Source organism: Rhinolophus sinicus, linkage group LG09 (assembly GCF_036562045.2).
Source record: "Rhinolophus sinicus isolate RSC01 linkage group LG09, ASM3656204v1, whole genome shotgun sequence".
Taxonomy (NCBI): domain Eukaryota; kingdom Metazoa; phylum Chordata; class Mammalia; order Chiroptera; family Rhinolophidae; genus Rhinolophus; species Rhinolophus sinicus.
The window spans coordinates 29,932,930-29,955,622 of NC_133758.1; the positions used below are offsets into that span (position 1 = coordinate 29,932,930).

Below are 22,693 nucleotides of genomic sequence, written 5' to 3' on the forward strand. Positions count from 1 at the left end.
CATCAGTCCTCAGAGGAATAGAGAAGCCTTTGACACAAGGATGTACCCTTTTTCAGGTGAGACCTCAGTCAGGGACTCCGCCTCCAAACTACATGAACACCTCGGGACTCCAACGTCACCTCCCTGCCACGGAGGCTGGGATGGAGGGTAGCAGGAAGATGTCAACACTGTGCTTTGCTGTTTTTGTTTTTGTTTTGTTTTGTTAATTTTCCAGGTCAACCCACAGGGAAGGTGTGGAGTCAGCCTGTACAGAACTGGGGTGTCTAGGTTTTGATAAAATGTAACCACCAGATATATAGAAAAGGAATAAAAGGCCATTTTTCTCAATAATTTCACACTTGAAAGCAAACTGGAACTCCCGTCATGTTTTATTGTACTTGGAGAAACCCAAGGACTATACTTAGCAGGTCAAATATGCTGCTTATTAAGTAGAAATAAAAGTATTCCAACAAAATCTCCAAATTCCTACTCCTCTTCGAAAAATTCAACATCCATGAAAAGAAAACAACTTCCAAACCTCAGGATTTAAATTACAAAGGGGGTTAGAAAAACATGCTTCATTCTATTTGTTTTCATTTTCCACTAAAATATATGTTATAGAAGTAGATGCTGGTTATTAAAATTAAATTAGAAATTGGTAAGATAACTGATCTATAAAGTACTGTCCCTGTTTACAAGCTTACCAGAACTAAGAATATCCCGAGTATTTTAACAACAACAACAAAAATTCAACTGACTTAAGATACTTATCTTTAAGAACTCCTCAATTAAACACTGCACTCCAATGACAGGTACTTAAGCTCAGAATTCCTAAGAAGTTCAGAACAGGCATTAAGCCTTTGTAAATGGGTGTCCAACACGCCAACAGACACCTCCAACTTCAAATAAGACACTGTCTGTAAAATGAGGTGGGTCTTTTCAGAAATAAAGTGTGGGCCCAAATATATTACCTGCATGCAGAACTCTGGGCCTTGACTTTCAGGTGTCCCGAAAGGAGAAGGGTAGACATTAGAGTTGGCATATCTGCCAGGACAGGAAGTCACCTGTGCTATGTGCTATGGCATCAGGGCCTGATGGCCGACCTGCTTATGACCTGACGCAATATGCAGAAACAGAACCAGCTTTGTGATTAGTGTAGTAGCCGAGTGCAAGGCTGGGAACGACTTAAGTTTTCACTAGTTAGTGGATAGGAAATCTTGCAGAATGTAAAATATTAGCAGACTATTAAAAATCATCAAAATGGATGTCAAAGTAATAAATAATATTACAAGTGAATATTTTCTTCTATTGAGATAAAATTCTGGGGCTGAGCTAGAGGTTTCTTGAAAGAATAATGACTAAAAGTGGACGAGACCAGAAAATATCCACTTTGCTAACTTTCCCTTAGGATATTCAATGAAGAGTTAGGTAACACAGGTACCATACATACAATAGCGAACATAAATCCATGCTCACTATTAACTAAGGATATCAGAAACTCTGCACTATATACTGCCTTAAGGAATACCTCGATAGTATTTGCAAAATGAAGGAGGGAAATCAACAGGGTTGGGTACTTTTCCAGTTACTGACATCTCCATTTTCAGATGCAAACTCTCATGTTCAAGGAGGCTATGCAATTTCTCACACAGCTCATTTCTAGAGGAAGTCAAAGAAAAACACAGGCCAATCTGATTTTTTCTACTACACTATGGGGAACCCCATCTTTCTCTCTAGTGCAAAAATCTAGGCCTTGGGGGAAATGTAACAAATATTCTTTTCCAAGCGATAATCAAGATTAAAGAAATTTCTTCAGAGAATAACCAGCCCTGGAAACAGGACAGTGGACAACAACTATGGTTCAGGTATGGTGAATGTGCTGTTAGCAAGAGTTTGGCAGCTCACATCTCCTTAGAGTGGGTGGAGGAGGGTTGGCAGGTGAGTACTGGCAGGTAGAGAGAGCTGTGGGGATGGCGGTCAGCAGCCTGGCAAAGGCAAACCTGAGTCTGCAGGGCCATTCCTGGACTGGCTCCCAGAAGCCTTCACTTCGTTCAGTCCTGCTGCCCATCAATTTTTCTTAGAACATCTCTTCCCAAGGAGCAGCACGTGGGCTACTCTGGGGATTTTGCATCACCCCAAACATTCTTTCACATTAGAACCACCCATTCCTACTCTTTCTTCAGCTGCTAGAAAGACAGCTGCTAGTCCTTAGTCACATGGCCTAAAAGGGCAGAAGGGTCCAAGCCCCATCCTCTGTTCCTGTTTTTCAAGTTCATAGGGATGTGGTCTATGTCAAGTAGTAAACTGTCATTCTGGTTTATCAATAAGCCTCTTGAAAGTTGAGGAACCACATATCAGCTCCCTAAGTGGATTGGAGAAACTGCTCTTCCAACCCTGTGGCTGGAGACCCATCCTGGACCCTCGGGTCCCCTCAGCATGCTGGTCCCTATAAAGTCTGGCTGAACCTCTGGTCTCTTTCACTGACATCTTCTTGAAACAATGACTAGTAAATCTTCCTTTTATTTATTTTTTTTCCTTCCACTGAGATTATCTTCACATGGCGGTATCCAAGAGATCAAATGAGTGAGAATCAGTTTTCTGGGTATAATAGCTACATGGTCAGCAGAGAAGAAATAGCCCTTAAGGGGAAGCTGGCCCTTTGTACTCACAATGTCTCTAACACAAATATCATGTAAATAAATAAATAAACAAACAAATATCATGTAAATGGGCCTTTAAAACTCGTGGAATTTAAAAAATCTTACCTAACAAAACATTGATAAACATGGAGAAAAATCAAATATAACCTCATTCACTGAATATGTTTTCATGAAATTAGAAACCATAAAGCTCTTTAAATATCGCACAGAATCAGAAACAATGTGATCATTTAACAATATGAGAAAAACTCAAATGAATCATAGTATATCTGTATGACAGAATATTATGTAGGCATTAAATACTGTGTTTTTAAAATATAAAAATAAAACAGAAAAATGTGTATAATATATTTAGTGTTAACTACGTAAGAAAAATTTAAAGAAAAATCACAAGGAAATATCTGAAGTTAAAAATCTTTATGTATCATTTCACGTGATTTTTACTTTACTTTTTTGTAGTTCTAAAGTTTTATATATGAGAGTACATTACATTTATAACCATGAAAAAATCAGTAAAAGTTTTAAAAGGTTATTTTTAATATCAAAATTTCATATTACACCAATAAACTTCAATCTGTTATCATTACATCATAAAAATTAGTTTTAACCTAAATTTCTACTAATAAAATACATATTACTTTAAGTAATTTGGAAAGATTAAACACAAAAATGCAACAGATTTATTGGTTGAGTAGATCTCATGATATTGAATACATTTAAAGTGTTTTTTTAATCTACAAAATTAGCCCTCTGGCTTCTACTGCGAAAGCTGCAAAGAATGGCACTCCAAACCTAACAATAAGAAAAGCCAAAGAATCATTAAAATCATAACTTTTCTTGAGCCCATTAGACAGCTGGCGTTTCAGGGCAACCAAGTAGTCTGAAATCTAAGGAGGGACAGCTTTCCTTCGGCCAAGAAAAGATGGGACACTGACAATGGCCCATCTCAGGCAGAGTATGGAAGGAAGATGGAGCCACCATACCAAGCTACCAAGCAGTAAGAAACACCCAGGTAATAGTTTTAAGAAAGTGCTAAAGGCTGAGTATGAACTACCATAAGAGTATGGAAACCCTGGGAACTATAGACACAGAAGGATTCAGCATTTACTCACAGGCATTCTCCAAGGAACTCCATGGCACTCGTGAAGAAGATTGAGGGCAAAGCTGGAGACCTAAGAACATCTCCCCATGGTGCAGGCCTGGGGGTACACAGACAAATAACCAGAGCAACTGCAACAACCCCTGAGGAGGAGGGGAACAGCCACCACACCACCTGGAAAGGTGGGGAACCACACACAGCACCTTCTCCTCTACGAGACATAAGCCACAGGGAAGGGCAATAAATCGTGTTGCCCCATACATAGCACAGGTGCAGTCGGAGAAGGGAAAAGACTACAACTCCTGGCAGGAAACTGTTCTGAGCCCAGACCTTTCCAGGTCTCCTACAACTGAGGGAGGTACAGGTACACCCCCAGACCCTGCTAAAGACTAATGTGGAACAAAGAGAAAGCCCAGTCCCCCATTCCCCAGGCTAGCAAGCACCAGGAGTGTATCACTAAGCGAGGGACAGAAGCATGGAGACAGACCTTCTCTGAGGCTCAGACACATAGGGAAGATCTAAAGGTGACAGTGAAAAGGAATGTTGAGAAAAACTTTCTGGCCAGTGAGCATTCACCCGAAACACAAGATAATGCTTTGAGAAACTTGGAAACTGGTGGTGCACTGAAGATAACCACAGCAACAACAAAGCCAAATGAGCAGCAAAGCCAATTCCACTCATGAGCAGACTGACAATCTCTCCCCTTTAAAGCCCAGCATTAGAGGCTTGCCCAGCTGTCAGCTTTAACACTACTTATCTCAGGTTATACTGTCCTACACATGACACCAAGCTTTCAACCAAAAATTACAAGATATACAAAAAAGCAAGCTAGCCCCCAACTCCCACCCCTGCTGTCAAGAAGCAAAGCAATGAACAGAACCAGATTCAGATTTGACTCCATGTTGGAACTACATCATTCACTATAATTAGTGCTAAAGACTTTCCCGGAAAGGTGGATAGCATGCGTGAACCGATGAGAAAGTTCAGCGGAGGGAAACCAGGAAAAGAGTCAAAGGGAAATGCTAGGGGGAAAAACCCCATGGTCAAAAAGATGAAGGATGTGTTTCATAAGTTCATCAGAAAGACTCAACAGAGCTGAGGGAAAAAAATCAGTTAACTCAATGATAGTCAACATAAATTGTCCAAAATGAAACACAATGAGGGTAAATAAAAGTTTTACTCATGCAAAACATACTGTTTATATCAGGCACTGGAAGCATTTTAAACCCTAAAGCTTTCTTTTCTTGGACAGAAACCAGATGCAAAATCTTAACAAGCATCCTATTGATGGTTAAATGATTCTAATATAGGCACATGAGCTCTATTTCCTCATGTGAGGATCCAAAGATACAGAGATTAAGTCTTGGGAAATTATGTAACTCAAACGACAGTACAACTCATGCTCCATTACAGTGAGAACAGGATTTCAGATAATCATGCTTATCTACACAGAAACTATTTCCTTTTTTTTTTTTTTACCTTTGGACACATCAATTCAAAGAATCCTTCATAACACTATTAAGAATACCTGAGTTTAATATTTGATGCTCTGAGAATTTACAATGCAGGCACCTCAAACAATGCAAAGTTAAAATTAGTAAACTTTTAAGGCAACACGGAGAGAACAGAGGAGTTGCCAAAAGTCTATAAAAAGTTAACTATTCTAATTTTCAGAAAAGGATTAAAGACTAAGTCCAAAAATTAAATCCTATACTTTACTAAACCCACCATTGATCCTGGGCAATATGCTCCAGAGGATTTGAGGACAAATGTCTCATGAGCACTTAGAAAAGAGAGGAAAACACCCAGACGCAGCAGTTTCCAGATGGCAAGCTGAGTACATCTCCTTTCTTTCAGGTTGGTGGGCTTGAGGGAAAAGAGTTGCTAGCTCGTAACACTGGGCACTTACGTGCAGGCACAAGGCTCAGTGTTTTACAGCTTCTTCACTATTATTAGCTCCATTTTACAGATGAAACAATCATCTACCTAAAGGATCACATAGGTGTGTCTGAGCCTAAAGCTACGCGCTTACCACGAGGGGCAGCACAGCAGACATTGACTTCAGGAAGGCCTTGTCAACTCTGGAAAAACGAGGCTGGCTGGTCACAGAGTTAGGTACATTCTCACTAATTGCACCAAAATGATCCTAACACGCCTAGACTGACCAGTGTCACCCTCCACGCTGCACTGGCTTATCCATCCATTACCACTGTCGACACTTTGGTCGATGACACAGAAGCTCTGCTTATGAAATGTATGTTAAATCAAACCCAGATTAACAGTTAATATGTGGAATGCTGAAGCAAATTCATAATTACCTTGAGGTTGGAACACTGACCTGAAATTAATGGGGAAAAAATGCTAAGCCCTGCCTTTAGGTGTAGACTGGAAGAAACCGGCAAACACGGATGTGTAAAAAATAAACCCAGGAGGTTTAGTGGATTATCAGTGTGATTTGAGCCAGTACCTAGAGCTGCCGCTGAAAAGCCTAAGGAACCAGAGGTTGGATCTGTGAAAGATGCTGTATCCCAGGAGACTACCATAATACCAGTCTTTGCACAGGATGGACAGAAAAGCTAGTCACCTGTTGATGAGGAATTGCATATAATGTCCCCAAGGACCAACTGTGGAAACCATCACATATAGCTTGGACAGGATGACATCACTTGCCTTTAAAACTTGGTGAGCTTCCATGGGGAAGTGAGTGTATGCTGCTCCAGAAAGCAGGGCAGAGCGTCAGATTAACGACCGAGAGATAAATGTGGGTCCCGATAAGGAAAGCTTTCCACCAGTTCGGGTGTCCAACAATGGCTGTTGGGAGTATCAGGAATGTGGCTGGTAAAGGTCAGGAACATCTTTCACAAGACTATGCCACCTCTTCAAGACTACAATTCTGTGATTTTATGTTACGTAACTCAAAAAGCACTTCAGATCTCATCCACATGTGGGTCATTTAGCAGCTCACACAGTGGTGACATGCCAATGATTCTGAGACCAAAGGGCTCACCAATCTCCTCTCCTCCTTCACCAACCAGCACTTCCTGGAGCACCTGGCACCTTGAAGACACCTGCTTCGCTCTGCTTGGGGACACTGTCTTCATCTCAAAACCACCATATCAAAGCTTTCCTGCCAACGGACCCCAATTGCCAGCTCCTCTCCTCCTGCCAGAAGCACTGCTATATTCCTAGCTGCCCAGATTCAAAACTGTGACCCCATCTTTGACTCCTGGTTTTTGTTTATTGTTTTTTTATTTTTCCACATCCAGAAACACAATCCTAGGAAGCAATTCCTCAAAATGTCTCTGTATTTCCATCATTCTCTGGTTCCATGGCAATAGGCCTCATCACCTCACAGCTTTAATACTGCACTAGCCCCCCAACTTCCTTCCCGTTCCTATCAATTCCTCTCCCTCGTGTGTGTGTGTGTGTGTGTGTGTGTGTTGTGTGTGTGTGAGAAAGAGAGAGGGAGAGAGAGAGACTCTCTAATGTGTGCGAGATACCGTGTGTGTGCGAAAGGGGGGCTGTGGCCAGGGCTTCCCTCAGCTCAGGTTTGGTAGCTGGGCTAAGGGGGAGTAGAGAAGCACGCTGAATCTCATAGAAGTACAAAGGATGTATAGAGATCTGTGGTCAGCAACCTCGGGCGCAGCTGGAAGAATTAGATTCAATGGGGCTGACAGAAAACTAGAGAGACCAGGACGAGCCAGGGTGGACAGCAACACAGAGAGGACCGATTCCATGAGTGCATCAGGAGGCATCCCTGGGGAACCCACAGGAGTTGGGAGGTCCCTGAGACCTCCCCCATGGGCCTGAGAAGGATTCATACAGATGCAGAGACACAAGCACACTATTAGGGTGACAAAAGACTATGCTATATAAGCTGAATCATCTTACCCCAATTAATTAGACTTCCAGATGTATGAAGAAAAAAAAATTCCATACCCTGTGAGAAGTCACGTGATGGACTTCTGCTTCTTACCTCTGATTTGGGAGTTTAAAGATGGACTTTTGTAAATAGAATAAAACACTTTATTGAAAACACTTTTTTCTTTCTTTTAAAAAGTAATTATTTGGCTGCAAAATCATTTTCTCCTCTGGCTCTGAGTCTCAAATATCTGCAAATATGCATTGCATAATGACCTTCTGGCAGGCTGCAAAATCACATCTTGTTGCTTTTCATGGAAGGAAAAATGAAGAATTATGAAGACAGAATGACGAGGTTTCTCTAACCCAGGATTTCATTATCACTCTGTGCCCGTTTCAGGCAAAAGCCACTGGGTCTCAAGGTAAACCTTTTGGGTTCTGAGAAATCTGACTCTTATTAGTCAAAAGAAAGCCCTAGGACCCCTGGCTTTCCTGACTTCTTACTTTCATTTGAACTAGGAAAGCTTCTTGTGGCCATGTTACCCAATTTGCATGTTAAAGGAAGGAACTGAAGCTTCCTTCTCGAAACCTAAGAGTTTCAGTTTGGTGCATCCATTCTTCTTGCAGATTCCTGACTATCCAGAAATGGGGTGTGGGGGATTGTCAGAGGACACCTTATTGGTTTTGTAAATAAGAGGTGATCTCATTTGAACTACACTGAAAACAAACTTGGTGTCTGCTGCTGTTGTTGACTTTTGGCCATTAGCCTGGAACTGAGCATGCCCAGTGAGGCCCTGGGAGGCTTTCCTCTGACATCACCACATCAGATATGGACATCACCTACTGTCTGCTTTTCAACAATACTGTCAACTCCGAGGCTTAGGCTGACCCTTGTCTCTATTTTCTTGTTCTCTACTGACCAGCCCAGGGTTGAACATACGTAGGAGCCCAAGACTACTATGGACTGTCCTTTGGGAAAATGAAAGACGGAAAATAAACAAACCAGCACCGATCCCCCAGTGGCTGGTGAGGAAGCACACAGCCCACCTCAGACAGAGGCCTGGAGAACAGTTAGTTGCCCAGGTTGCCGAACACCGCATGTGCCACATAGGTAAAAAAGAGGCTGGGGAAGCAGAATCCTACACACTCATTCTTGAGGGCTCTTAATTTGGTGATTTCTCCATGATATTTAGAAATGCAATAAGGATTTTCCTGTGTGTTCCTTTTTGGTTGGTTGTTTTCCTTACAGACTGACTCCAAAGAAAAATCTACAGGATGCTGGCGCAACACCAATGGCTCTGAGTCTCCCTCCCATGTACTGGGCAGACAGCTGCATCTCGGTGAGGCCTGTTTCCTTTTGCTCATCTCCCCCTTTTCTTTTCCTCCCCTGTGGTCTTTCTTCTTCTCTCTTCCCATCTCCCTCTCCTCTTCTTTGTGTCTTTCCTCTCTGTGTCTTCTCCTCTCCCTCCCATCCCACCACCTAGAACTTGCCCTCGCTTGTGATGAGCTGAAAGACTGTCACTTTTCATACTGTACGCATGTGAGGTCTTATTTCCTTTTAGAAATAAGGCTGGCTGTTGGTGTTTTATCATGACCATAATGAAGCTAGAAAGACTTACTTATTCAGCCGTGACATACACCAAAAGTCCGTTTTTATTGCAAAATCTCCTCCTATCTCCCTAGCTTTTGGGGTCCCTGAGACCATCCACAGAGCCTTGGGAGGGAGCAACTCCAAATGAACATGAAGGTTGGGGAGGGCTCCCAGCAGAAGGAAGGAAAAGACATAAAACACTGCAACAGGATATGAGATATAAATCTTCCCTCAGCTTGGCTAGATCAACTTAGTGGGCCCAACATTCCACTCAGCTTCTAAGGTCACCTACAGCAGTCTGTAAATAGAGTGTTTCCATTTTCCATAAAAAACAAAGCCAAATAAAAAATAAGAGAAGAGTTTTTCTGTCTCCTGAGAGAAACCATGGCTGTTTCTATTACGAAACAGGGAAAAGTTCTGTCATCAATAATACTAGGAAAAAGAAAATTGAGAGGAAGATAGATATAAGGGTCAACAAAGGACCTACCTGGGACCCAAAGGGTACTGCATACCAGGGCCATTCAAAGAGAAAAGGTCCTCCCACTCACACAAGGGCACATTCACCAGGACTCTAGAAGTCTGAAAGGTACAACCTCGAAGTAGATCTGCTCTTGACACAACGTCAAATCAGGGCTGAGCACTCCTGCAGTACAGCAGAGTTCTTGGGAAGCAGAAAATGCGAGGCAAGGCCAAAAGATGTGACTCACCACTGAGAGCACAGCACTGGTGCATGGCAGCATTGACAGGCCTGCCAAAGTGGGGTGCAGTGAATTCAGGGATAAGGAATAGTGGGGGCTGACCACATGCTCTGTGGGGAACCCCCTGGAGAGCTTGTTGATTCCGTGACCTGCTTAAGTCAGGTTCAAATCCCCCACCCAGGCCCTCTAAACCCCCATCTGTCTGACCCTGTTGCCCACTACAGTCACTTTGATCTCCTCCACGATGTTACACCCCACCCTCACCCCAAAAGCTGACCACACTCTTGCTTTGGTTCATTTGCACCTGCTCAGGACAGGATCCCTTCTTCCTACTTCTTCCAAATTCCTCCCCCAACTAGGTCCCTCAAGGCCCCACCTGAGAACCCAGAGAGGATGATGTAAGAGCCTCGCCCAGCTTTCATTTCACCTCAAATGACGGGATAGACCTGCCTCCTTGGCACAGCGCTTCCACAGTGAGGACCTCATAGCCAAGGCATGGCTGACATGCTAATATCCATGGAGGAAATTCTCATAACTAAGCATTATTTCCCCAACTACAAATGGAAATAACATTATTTACCTCAGAGTGGTCTCAAGTGGATTAAAAGAGTTGCCTGTAAGGCAATCTACTAATGGTGCCTGTTGCCTGGTACACCTTTAATACATGTTGGTTACTTTTATAATGGATGGTAGAGTTGAAAGGCAGTCTCAAATTCTTTCATCTATATATAGGAATATACATATACATAGCCACAACATATAAATATGTACTTAAGTAACTGAATATATATGAACATGAAATATAGCAGGGTAAGATTGATACTATATTTATGGTATAATTTTTAAATTAAACATGGAGAACCAGAGGTGCTGAAAGCATTTGAATAAAACGTGAAAGAAGAAAACATAAAATGCATTCAAGAACCATAAACTCTTCACAATTTGAGTGTATTCTAAAATCTATAAAATAGGAGCCCTCATTTGTCCTGTGACAGGGCTGGAACCAAACTGAATAGGATTTCTTTCTGCAAAACCATCTCAGAGAGGGTAACAGAAAGAAAGCTGTGTGATGTGCACACTGAATAAAATGTTCAACCAGAAACTTCACTTACCTTTGACCCAATGAGAGTGTACAGCCACTGAATGGTTTCATTGTGGTTTATTACTCCATTCATCCCATCCACATACAACATAATCTGGCCCAAAGCTATAGAAAAGAAGAGAAAAAGAAGCAAGGAGATATTATGGTTTTCCATGTAAATATAATTTTCAATCATCATAAAGCTAGTTGAGATTTTCTTATTTTAAGTACACAATATGTTAAGAACCAAATCTGAAGAGAATTCCTGGGCTCTGAAATTATCAAAATCTTATTTCAGAGAAAAAGTGTGGACCACAGCAGAAGAAACAAGGGCTATTCCGGGCATCTGGAAGATGCAATTAAGGCACCAAATCAGTGATTGTTGTTTCTCTGTGCCTTGATGTATAAATACATGTTTTTATGTTTCTATATCTGTGTGCAGACACAGACTGAGCAAAGATATCCACAAGATGGTGTCTGGATTGTGGCCTCCTGCTAGGGCCAAAAGGACAGATGAAGTTTCCAAAAGCAACCTATCTAGTGCCCCTGTGTGTGGTCGGGCAGGTCCCAGATGCTATGAAACCATCCTGAGCTAATACCATTTGAATCCTTGAGATAAGGGATACATATATATTTAAACATTACTTGTAAGTCCTTTTAAAGATTTTCAGATTTTAAAAATGTCAAAAACCATTAAAAATATCATTTGTCAGACACAAAGTCCTAAATTTTCAGTTAAGTAAAATATAGTCACCATATATTGTCATTATTCAAAAAGAAAATACAAGCCATGTTATTACCTTTAAAAAATATATTAACTCTATTTTTTCAGCTCCCTTAGTATCAAAATAATTTGGACTCTAGATAATGAACAGAAATTACATACTCTAAGTAGATCTCCTAAATCTTATTTCACCCATAATTAATTGGCATGACATTGACATTTTTAGGCAACACTTTTTTTTCTGGTAACAATAGGACACTAATTTTAGAAAACTGGAAAATACACAGGAGTAAAGTGAAAATAATTTAAGATAATCATTCTTAATATATTGGTGTATTTTTCTAACATTTTTTCTTCATGCATTACCCACACACACAAGTTTATATGTAGGTTACAGGAAACAGTCTATATAAAATAGTGTTGATTGAAAGGAGCAAAACACAAAATAGTGGGTATACACTAATTCCACGCTTACAAATATATGTGTGATGGTAGGAAACCTTTATTATCCTATCCAACAAAAGACCAAATTTTAAAAAACCACAGAATAATTCTGAGAAAAATTATCCTCCTAAATATGTAAGAACTCAAAATTTTAAAAATTAATTGAACATAGTCTTGACAAAATAAAGAATATTTTTGGAAATAACAGATTCATATTCCATTTAACGGTGAAACACTGGAGCTATTCCTATTAAAATCAGGAATCATTTTTAAATGATACCCACTTATCCCATGATTATTTAATACTGCTCTAGACTTTCAGGCAAATTTAATAAGACATGAAAAACAATGAGAGGTAGGATGGTTGGAAATGAATATATAATACTGTCATTATTTGCAAGAAATATTATAGACCCCATAAAATATTCATTTATAGAATTTATAATGAAGAGATCATGATTACAACCACTTTTCTCATCTAAATGAAAAATATGTATGTGACATACAAAGAAAATCAAAGTTCGATATAAGAAGATAATACTAGATAAAAGGATGTATGACAGCAAATATGATAAAGGTTTAAGTGATGTATTGCATAAACAATTCATACAAATTGATAAGAAAATACTAAATGCCAATAGAAAAAGCCAAAAGCAGTTCATAAGCGAGACAACAATCTGGCTTACAAAAACACACAAAGTTGTTCATTCTCACTATAATTAAAAAATATATAAATTAAAACAATATTGAGGCAGCACTTTCACTTAAATTATCAAAGATATTTTAAAAACAAATAATTTGGTTATCAATTGCTAGAAAGGTTAAACAAGTAACTTCATACATTACCAGAGGCAGGGCAAACGGGTACAAATCCTGTAATAAGGCTATTTAGTGCTGTAATTGTTTTTAAAATAGTTAATATATAGTTAGTGCCTACTGTATGCCAAGCTCGGTGGGGGGACTTTATAAGTGCCAGTAATACAACAGCCATACTGCGCAGTGGGTTCTATTACCCCCACATGACAGAGGAACAAACTGAGGCTCTGAAAAGTGGGGAATGTGCCCCAAACCCCATCACTACCAAGGGGTGGAGCCCACCTCCCGCCAGGACAAATGGGCTCCTCCATGTCTGTTCTCAGAGCCTCCAAGTCCTCTCTAGGCTCTGCGAGTCATTGTGATGTCGGGAATCTACCTTAAGGAAACAGCCCCACATTAAAGAAAAAAACAAAAAGGATAAAGCAAAGATACTCACCGAAGTGTCATCTATAATATCAAAATATCAACTAAAACTTAAATATCTACCATAATTCGAGAACTCGGCATACAAAGTAATTTACCAAATCTATGTCCTAACCTGTAAAATGCTTCTGATACAATAATTAAGAAGTAGAAAATTATAAAAATCACATAATTCAATAAAACATTAAAATCTTCATGCATAGCAGGAAAGGAAATCCCCTGGTATACTCAGCATTATGATTGGGTGTGTGTTCTTTGGATGTGTTTTTTTCCTGTTTTCCCACTTTTCCATTATGAGTATCTATTACTTCTGTAATAAAAAAGTAAACAAATATACAAAAAAGGAACAAAGTAAGCCTGTATAATGTAATGTGTTGGGTGCTTTTCTTGGTTTTTACAATTTTTTACTAGTCTATCCCTCTCAGCACACCTCTCCATTTTTCAGAAAGATACAGCCCCCTTTTCAGGGAAGGAGTCTGAGAATTCAGCGCATTCTGCCCAATTTTTCCCTCCTCCCCCTTTTTTTCCTACTCTCCCTCCCAAAACAAACTGGCAAATCTTTAGAGAAGGGGGAGCTTGCACCACAGTCTTTTTCCCATTTGAATTCCACTGATACAGAAGCAAACTGGAGGCAGATTTTAGCATCCTGTAAATCAGCCTAAAGGCACAAATGAGAGACAATCTAAGCTCTTCAACCTTTGGGAGAAGCATCCCTTGGGAGAACCCAACCCTCAGAGCTGAAAAGCAAGGAATGAAAGTTTACACCTTAACTGCTCAGGGCCTCTGGGACTGCAGAAAGTCCAGGCAGCCAGGACATTGTTACAAAGGAGAAGGCAAAGTGAGATTTCAAAGACATCTTGAATTTCTGTTTTCTTTCTGGGATCTGTTTCCCAACAAGATTCAATCAACTGATTACCTTGGAGGAGGGAAATCACAAGAAAAGTCATGTCTAGCAGTATTCAAGATTCTGATCACACTGATTTGTCACAATATTTTGGCCATCAAAAGATTTCCTACTGTATCTTCTGTCCCCTAACCCTAACACTAAAGCACTGCTTTCTGTAAAACCCACTGCAGACACAAGATGGCGTTAAATAGATTCAAGAAGTTTAACACTGCGCTGTGATTCAACAGCAAAAACCACCACCCTAAACGCGGGTCTGTGAATAAAACCAAACCAGAAAGAAAAGTAGATGACAGCCTGGGTCACAGGAGCCGCGAAAATTAGTGATTTGCGTTTTCAAGAAGAATGATGAGAATGTCAGAACAGAGTGGTGGGTAACAAACAGCACAGGTCTAACAAGAGGCCGCCCAACGCATTTGTTGTTCTGCAGCTCATGGAATTGACTCTGACTCTAGGCATCTTTCATCATTTTTCTGTGCTTCACTTCCCTCATCTCAAAAATGAGATAGTTACACTGTACTACCTATGTCTCAGGGCTGTTGTAGGGATTGAATTAGAACAATGCGTGACTCAGCGTTAAGTTCTCATACATGTTAGTCATGTGAACTACCTCACAGAAGTGAAACATCAATTATCTACTGAACAGAAGCACATGTGGAAAGAATCTCAAAGACGCAAAGTGGGGGGTGATCCCTCTGCCTAACCCAAAGTCACAAAGATTTTCTTCTGTTTCCTCTAAAAATGTTATAGTTTTACTTTTTATATTTAGATATATGACCCATTTTGAGATAATTTTCTGTATAAAGTGATTGAGGTTCATTTTCTTTTCATGTAGTTGTCCAATTGATCTAACACCATTGTTGAAGAGACTATCCTTTAATTGCTTTTGCAAATTTGCCAAAAATCAATTGGCTATATTTGCGTGGATCTATTTCTAGACTCTATTCTGTTCCACTCATCTGTTTATCCCTTTGCCAATCCCACACTATCTTGATTACCATAGCTTCTTAAAATCAGGTCGTATGGTTGCTAAAATGCCATTCTTCCTTTTCAAAATTGCTTTGGCTATTCTTGTCTTTTGGCCTTTTCATATAAATTTTGGAAGCAGCTTGCCTAAATCTATAAAACACATCTTTCTGGAAGTATTACGGGAAATGCATTAAATCTATAGATAAATTTTGGGAGAATTGACATCTTTATTTTTACTTTTGTTCCATTGATTGTCCCCTGTTTTTCCGTTTTCAAATTCATTAATTTCTACTCTTTATTATTGCCCTCTAATTGTTGGGTTTATTTTTCTTTTTTTATTCTTGTTTCTTAAGGTGGTGTTCATATTATTTTTTTCTAATATAAGCATGTAATACTATAAATGCCCCTCTAGGTATTATTTCAACTTCATCCTGCAAATTTTGATATTTTGTATTTTCATTTTAATTCAAAATATTTTCCAATTTCCACTGAGAATTTCTCTATTGAATCTTTCTATGTTGAATCTTCTAATCCATGAACCCATTATGTCTGTTAATTTAGATCTTCTCTGATTGTTTCATCAGTGTTTTGTTGTTTTTAACTACAGCCCTTGTATATGTTTTTTTTGCTAAATTTATAAGTATTTCATGTTTTTTGCACGCTATTCGAAATAATATTTTTAAAACTTTTCCATTCCCAACTGTTTATTTTAGAAATAAAATTGATTTTTTTGTGTTGGTTTTGTATCTTGTAACTTTGTTAAATATGTTAATTCTAGCAGTTTTTTAGGTTTTGTTTTTGTAGGTTTCTTGATATTTTCTACATAGACAATAACGCTATCTGTGATGAAGAAAAATTTTATTTCTTCTTTCCCAGTGTATATCCACCCCACCGCCTTTTCCCCCTTGTTTTACTGCACTAGTTAAGACTTTTGGTATAATGTTCAATTTGACTGGTAAGAGTGGACACACTTGCCATGTTCTCAATATTAGTGGAAAAGCATTTAGTTTTTCACCACCAATTATGATGTTAGCTATAGTTTTTTTGTACATTGTCCTTTATCAAGGAAAGAAAGTTACCCCCAATTTCTAGTTTACTAAGTTTTTCTCTTATCCTAAATGGATGCTGAATTTTGTCAAATACTTTTTCTACTTCAACTGACATTATGTTTTCTCTTCACATTGTTAATGGAGTGGATTACACAGAATGAATTTCAAATATTGAACCAGCTTTGTATTCCCTCTTGATCATTCTTTTCAGGTATTGCTGGACTTGCTTATATTAAGCCGAGGATTTTTGCATCTTAGTTCATGAGAGAGATTGGTCTGTAGTATCATTAAGCCGAGGATTTTTGCATCTTAGTTCATGAGAGAGATTGGTCTGTAGTATCCTGTCTTTGTCTCATTTCATACCATAGTAATGCGGGCCTTATAAAATGAGTTGGGAAGTATTCCATCCTCGTCTATTTTCTGGAAGAGATGATATAAAATTGGCTTTATTTTGTCTTCAAATCTTTGGTAGAATTCTCCAGGAAACTATCTGGGCCTTGAGACTCCTTTTTCAGAAAGTTTTTAACTGCAAATTAAATTTCTTTAATAGTCATAGTTAATAACAGTTATAGTAATAGGGTTAGTTATGTTATCTATTTCATTTTGGTAGCTTGTGGTTTTTAAGGAATTGGTCCATTTCATTTAAGGTATCAATTTTATGTGCTTAGAACTGTTCATAGTATTCTCTGATCACTCATTGAATGTCTTTGGGGTCTGTCATGATATCCCCTCTTCATTCCAGATGTTAGCAATGAGTGTCCTTTTTTTTCTTTGTTATTATTGCTTGTTATTTTTAATTTATTTTTACTTTTATTCCACTGATTGTCCCGTTTTTCTGTTTTCAATTTCATTAATTTCTACCGTTTATTATTTCCTTCTTTCTAATTGTTGGGTTTATTTTTCTTTTTTTATTCTTGTTTCTTAAGGTGGTACTTATATTATTTTTTCCAATATAAGCATGTAATGCTATAAATTCCCCTCTAGGTATTCTTTCAACTTCATCCTGCAAATTTTGATATTTTGTATTTTCATTTTAATTCAAAATATTTTCCAATTTCCACTGAGAATTTCTCTTCAACATATGGATTATTTAGAAGCGTGTTGTTCAATTTCCAAGTATTTGGAGATATTCTTGTTCCCCTTCTAGTTTAATTCCATTATGATCAGAAAACATAATTGCATTACAATGCCCGCTTTATCCCTTGCTATTTTTTTCTAAAGTCTACTTTCTCTAATGTTGATAATATAGCCTTCCTTTGATTAGTGTTTGCATGGTTATTTATTTCTGTATCTTTTTGCTTTTAAACTATCTATAGCATTAAGTGGGTTGCCTGTAGGCAGCATTTAGTTGGGTCTTGTTTTGTTTATTAATTCTGATTATCTCTGCTCTTTAATTGTTGTGATTAGACCAGTTACATTTAATATAATTACTGGTGCATCTGAATTTAGGACTGTCCTTTCCAATTTGTTACTGCTCCCATTTAGTGAGCTTTTTGTTTTGGTTATTACATTTTTCAGTTCTAAATTTTCCATTTGGTTCTTCTTTATATCTTCTGTATCTTTCTTTGCTGAGACTTTCATCTTCCTTTACTTCCTGAGGCAGTTGTTTTATATTAGCTGCTTTAAAGTATTTGAAAAATCCAATATCTTTGTCATGGTGGCACTGGGGTGTGTTGATTTGTCTTTTTTCCCATGAAAGTTCAAATTTTCCTAGTTTAGTGTATGGCAAGTAATTTTAGCTTATATCCTGGACAGTTTGAAAATTATAAGACTCTGGATTTTATTTAAATATTATAGAAAATATTCACATTTTTGTTTAAGCAGGCAATTAACCTGATTCATTTCAAGCCACATGCTATGACCTGCCTTTTGTGGGCTATGGTTCCAATGCCAGTTCCATCTTCAAAGCTCTTGCTGTGCCGTTTGGATCGGTCCTGTCTGTGTATCCAGTGGCTGGTCTGGGACCTGGGCAGTGATCTACCTTGTTATTTGGTTCTCAAAATCTTTGCTATGCTGTTTAGGGTCGGATTCATGCATGTACAGTTTGCCGTGAGCCCAAGGCTTCCCAAAACACTCTGCAGGTCACCTTCCTGAATGACTCCTCCATTATCTCCCTGATACTTTTAGATTCCCTGGGGCTCCCCTTCTTAATTCTTCAAGGAGAGAGCTGGCCCATTGTTTATTCTGCTCTGCCACCATCATTGCCTCAGGTCCAGCTTCCATTGTCTCTCCTGGATTTTAGTAACTGCTGATCCCAGCTGATCTCCCTATCTTGACTCCTACTCTTTTTCTAATCCATGATAGATATTATTACCACTGAATTTTCCAATGCTTTAAAAATGTCAGCTAAACCCGGAAAATCTTCTGTCTCCCTCCTGCCTCAGTATGAGGCCCAGGGTTCCTCATATCCCCAGGCAACCTGTGTTTCAGTTTCTTGCCCACACCATCTGGGTTCCTGTGGCTCTGAAACCTAAGGGTTTCAATTCTAAGGCTATCAATTGTCAATTAGTTACCCGTACTTTGTATTTAAGAGAAGTCCTTATATATAAAATATATATTCGTTCTACAAACCATAAACATAGACATAATTTTTTAAAAAAGAATTTCTTACACATCAGAAACATACACTAAAACAATCCCAAATCACTATTTGCTTGCTTGTTCATGTCCTTTACTTTGGCCAAAGATGCCAAAAATGCCATGGAAGAAGCTGAAAGGTAATTCCTTCCTGGCAGAGTCATCTCACTTTCTAAACAAAGAGCTCTTAAACCCTGCTGCCCTGTGTGGTCTTTTAATAAACCCCTTATCCATTCTTCTCACTCAATATTACAGTGAAATTACAGGTCACATGTATTCTGTAAATGGGCTCAGACATTCAAAAGCTACATTACATTCTCAAGGGACTTACACAGTTTAGGCCTAAGAATTTTTAATGTTGGTTGTTTTATTTTTAAAAAGCACTGTTATAACTATGGGTATATCACATTTTACTACATATAAACCAGCCTTTTTAATGTACTAGAGAAGGCCATGGTTTGTAAACTAGGTATCCACTTGCATATTTGACCCTCTGGTTCCACCATGAAACAAAAGTTCCCTCCCACTGAAGGCTGAGTATTTCAGTTTGCCTTCTTATAGCAACTTCCCACCTTTTTTTTTTTTTTTTGCATTTTAGGGTAACTTTTAATTTTGACGTAATTTCAAAATTACAAAGAAGTTGTTAGAATAGTATCAGGGACTCTTTTTTCACCCGTATACATTTTACCAGATTCATTAACTGTTTATATTGTGTACCATTTACTTTATCATTCTTTCTCTTTTTTTTAATTTTTAAAAATGTATTTTAAAAAATATATATATATATTTAAGGGGTACAACATGATTTGATATACATATATACAGGGCAACAATTACTATAGCCAAGCTAATTAACATATCATTTCCTCATAGTTACCATTTTTTGTGTGATGAGAGTACCTGAAATGTACTCCCTTTGCATATTTCAGGAATTCAATACTGTATTATGAACTACAGTCATCATGCCTGTACATTTAGATTTCTAGACTTATTCATTGTGCTTTCCCACTCTTGACTTGATTTTTCTTTTCACAAAAGGAAGGAAAGTCTATGCAACAGCCATTTCATAAGATCAGATATTTTACCACTTGAAAATGTGACTGCAAATAATTCCTATTTATTTCAACCAAAAGTACAGAAAAAATAGACTGGTTGTATGAAAAATTAAAGAATTGCCTCAATACAAAGGCAATTTTCTGCTACGAACAGTGATCAGTGGTCATTAGGGGGTTATTTGGAGGGTGAAAGGAGACCTGTGACTTGTGTGCATTGGGAGTGAAGATGGATGTTGCTATGTTGTTGGATCAGATCAATTCTTTCCGGAGGTCTATGTAAGCCCAAGACTGACCCTGCTTTCTTCCACCAGAACACAGTGGGGGACTCTGACAGTCACTGAGAGTTCTTAAATCAACATTATCTTCAGAGAAGGAAAAACCATTACTACCACTAAAACCTTATCTTCTGAGAAAGGCTAATTTATCTTAAAGATGGGATTTCATCTTATTTTAATCAGACCATTAAAACTTACTCTTCTTAACTCTGAAATGGATTTGCTGGCTCCCAATTTCCATTTTCACCAAAGCCTGCAGTAAATATTGAAAAGAGGTTGATAATGTTGACATTCTTGGAACTAAGTGGAGACCTTGGAGTCTGCATTATTATTAGTCTCTCTCCCACTTAACTGTCTGCCCTAAATAACAAGCCCAGGCCCAGTTTTCCCCAAGGGCAACTGTCAAAGAAATATTCTTTCAGTACTGATTACTGCATGAAAATTAAGGAGAAGAAGCTGCCAATTCTAGAGACAAGAATTTAATCAGCACAAAGAGCTCCAACAAGGTGTCAAAATTTTGAGTCCCCTGCTGATATTCAGCAGTATTTGCAATACAAATTTTCAGAAGCATTCTTAGAAAAATTGCTAATCCCTCTCCACCCCAAGATTCCTGTTTCCTAAAAAAAAAAAAAATTAAAAAAAAAGGTCCCCTAGATACATTTTGAAAGAAATCAGGCGTAAGGGCCTCTCTTACCACGTGCAAGTTTACTCAGTAACTCTCACAAACAGAGGGCCCTCTACTAGGACCCCTAAAGCAGGATCATTGATTTGGTTCTTTCTGATCAACCTTCCCACCAGGTCATTAAGCAGCCAAGCTCTCTGCACCTTCTCCTCCCATCTAATGCCACATACGGGACTGATTTATTTCTGGAGTATTCCTTCACCTTCTCAGCAGCAGCCAAGTTTAAATCCCAGATTCCCATACTAAAGGTTAAAAGTAGTCCCTCAGCAGCCACCAATACAGGAACAGCCAGCCTCATTACTGCAGAGGGTGTTGTGGCTTCAATTACGCCCATGCTCCCCGACCTCTCTCAGTCTTTCCCATTCCACATTACCCCCTACCCTCCTATTTTTTAAGATAAGGTAAAACCAAAGGAATGAAGAATGATTTAATAGATCAGCAGGTTTTGAGCTTCTAAAAAAAAATTTGGCAGACTCCTAATTTCTCTATGAAAAGAAAAATAGTCATTTTAATGATCTGTTTTATAATGGTCTTTCAGGACTTACATCCAATGAAATACCAGTGGAAGCACACAGCCTTCCCAAGGCACCTCAGAACCAGAGATGAAATGAACCAGAAACAGACTCCACAAGCTCAGAAGTGGAGCCATCCTGCTCGTCTCCCGGCTCAGTCTAACCCTGCTCTTCCCACAGGAACCTGAGGTGGCATCACAAGCCAATGAGAAAGGCTCACTTGACAGAGACCCTGGGAGAAGCAGCACCTCCCCTGGCTTAGGGAAGGGATGCACAAGAGGCATACACGTGGGGCATCCCTTCCAAATGGCTCACCTGTATTTTGGGGTGACAGAGGCAAGAGGAATGAAGCTTGAGAGAGCAATTAAGCCCAAGCGGGGTGGGTTGGAGCTCATAAACACCCCGATTCATAGAAGGGTGGGGTTGGTATGAGCCTAGATAATTAGAAAAGGTACCACAGAAGAGGACAATACAGTCATAACTTAAAGGATGGGGAACAATTAGCTGCGAGAAGACAGATGAGCTTCCGGGGTAGGGAAGGAGAAAAGGTGCATTGAAGGTTCCCCATACTTCTGTTTTCAGGACAGTGCAGCCGCCAGCTCTAAAATTCTACATTTGTGTAACATGACTACTTTAAAGCCATTCGTGGAGATGCAATATGAAGTGCCTGGCACTAGGGAGAGCCCTTCTAATAGGCATTTATATCTGCAGTTCCAGGCATCCCAGATGTGATTCCATAAAAATCAGAAATACACTTTTGGGCATTATTTAAAGCAATCTCAGTGTATTCCAGTATTTAATTCTGTATTGTTCTCTAGGATTTCAACACCTTTACAATTTGACTGCCTAAAAAAGAAAAGAACACCCAACTTACTAAACTGACATAAATTTGATCACTATTGGTGACTCTGCATCTAGATGCAACCTGCTGCTGGTCCCCATGAGGAGTGCTGGTCTCTCCAGCATGAAAAGGACCTGTGTCCTGCGATTACCTTGGCGGCCAGCACCCCAGGCACTGACCCTGCTCAGGGCTTTCGGGCAAGGGTACAGGGGAAAATTGCTGCCTGAGAAGCCTCTAACCACCCCTCACCAGCCCCTTCAGCCCCCCCCCTTCAGCATCTGATTTAATTGGTCCTGGGAGTGGACCTGGCATCCATGTTTGTCAAAGTTCCACAGGTGATCGTCCTGCACAGCCAGGGATGTGAACCACTGGTCCAGGCTAAACCAAACCATTACCTAAGAGCTCTGCTGGGGTAGGGCTCTGCCCTCGCTCACTAACCCAAACCAAACTCAA

At 39.2% G+C, this 22,693-nt stretch overlaps 1 protein-coding gene across 22 annotated transcripts in view; it reads right to left on the bottom strand.

Annotated features, from left to right (window-relative positions):
* Positions 1–22,693, bottom strand: part of FHOD3 (formin homology 2 domain containing 3) — a 433,462-nt gene that overhangs the window by 172,317 nt on the left and 238,452 nt on the right. For all 22 annotated transcript variants that reach the window (XM_074340106.1, XM_074340111.1, XM_074340113.1 and 19 more), the window contains exon 6: positions 11,001–11,095. In XM_074340106.1, coding sequence (XP_074196207.1) covers positions 11,001–11,095 — 95 coding nt within the window. The remainder of the gene's footprint in view (positions 1–11,000; positions 11,096–22,693) is intronic.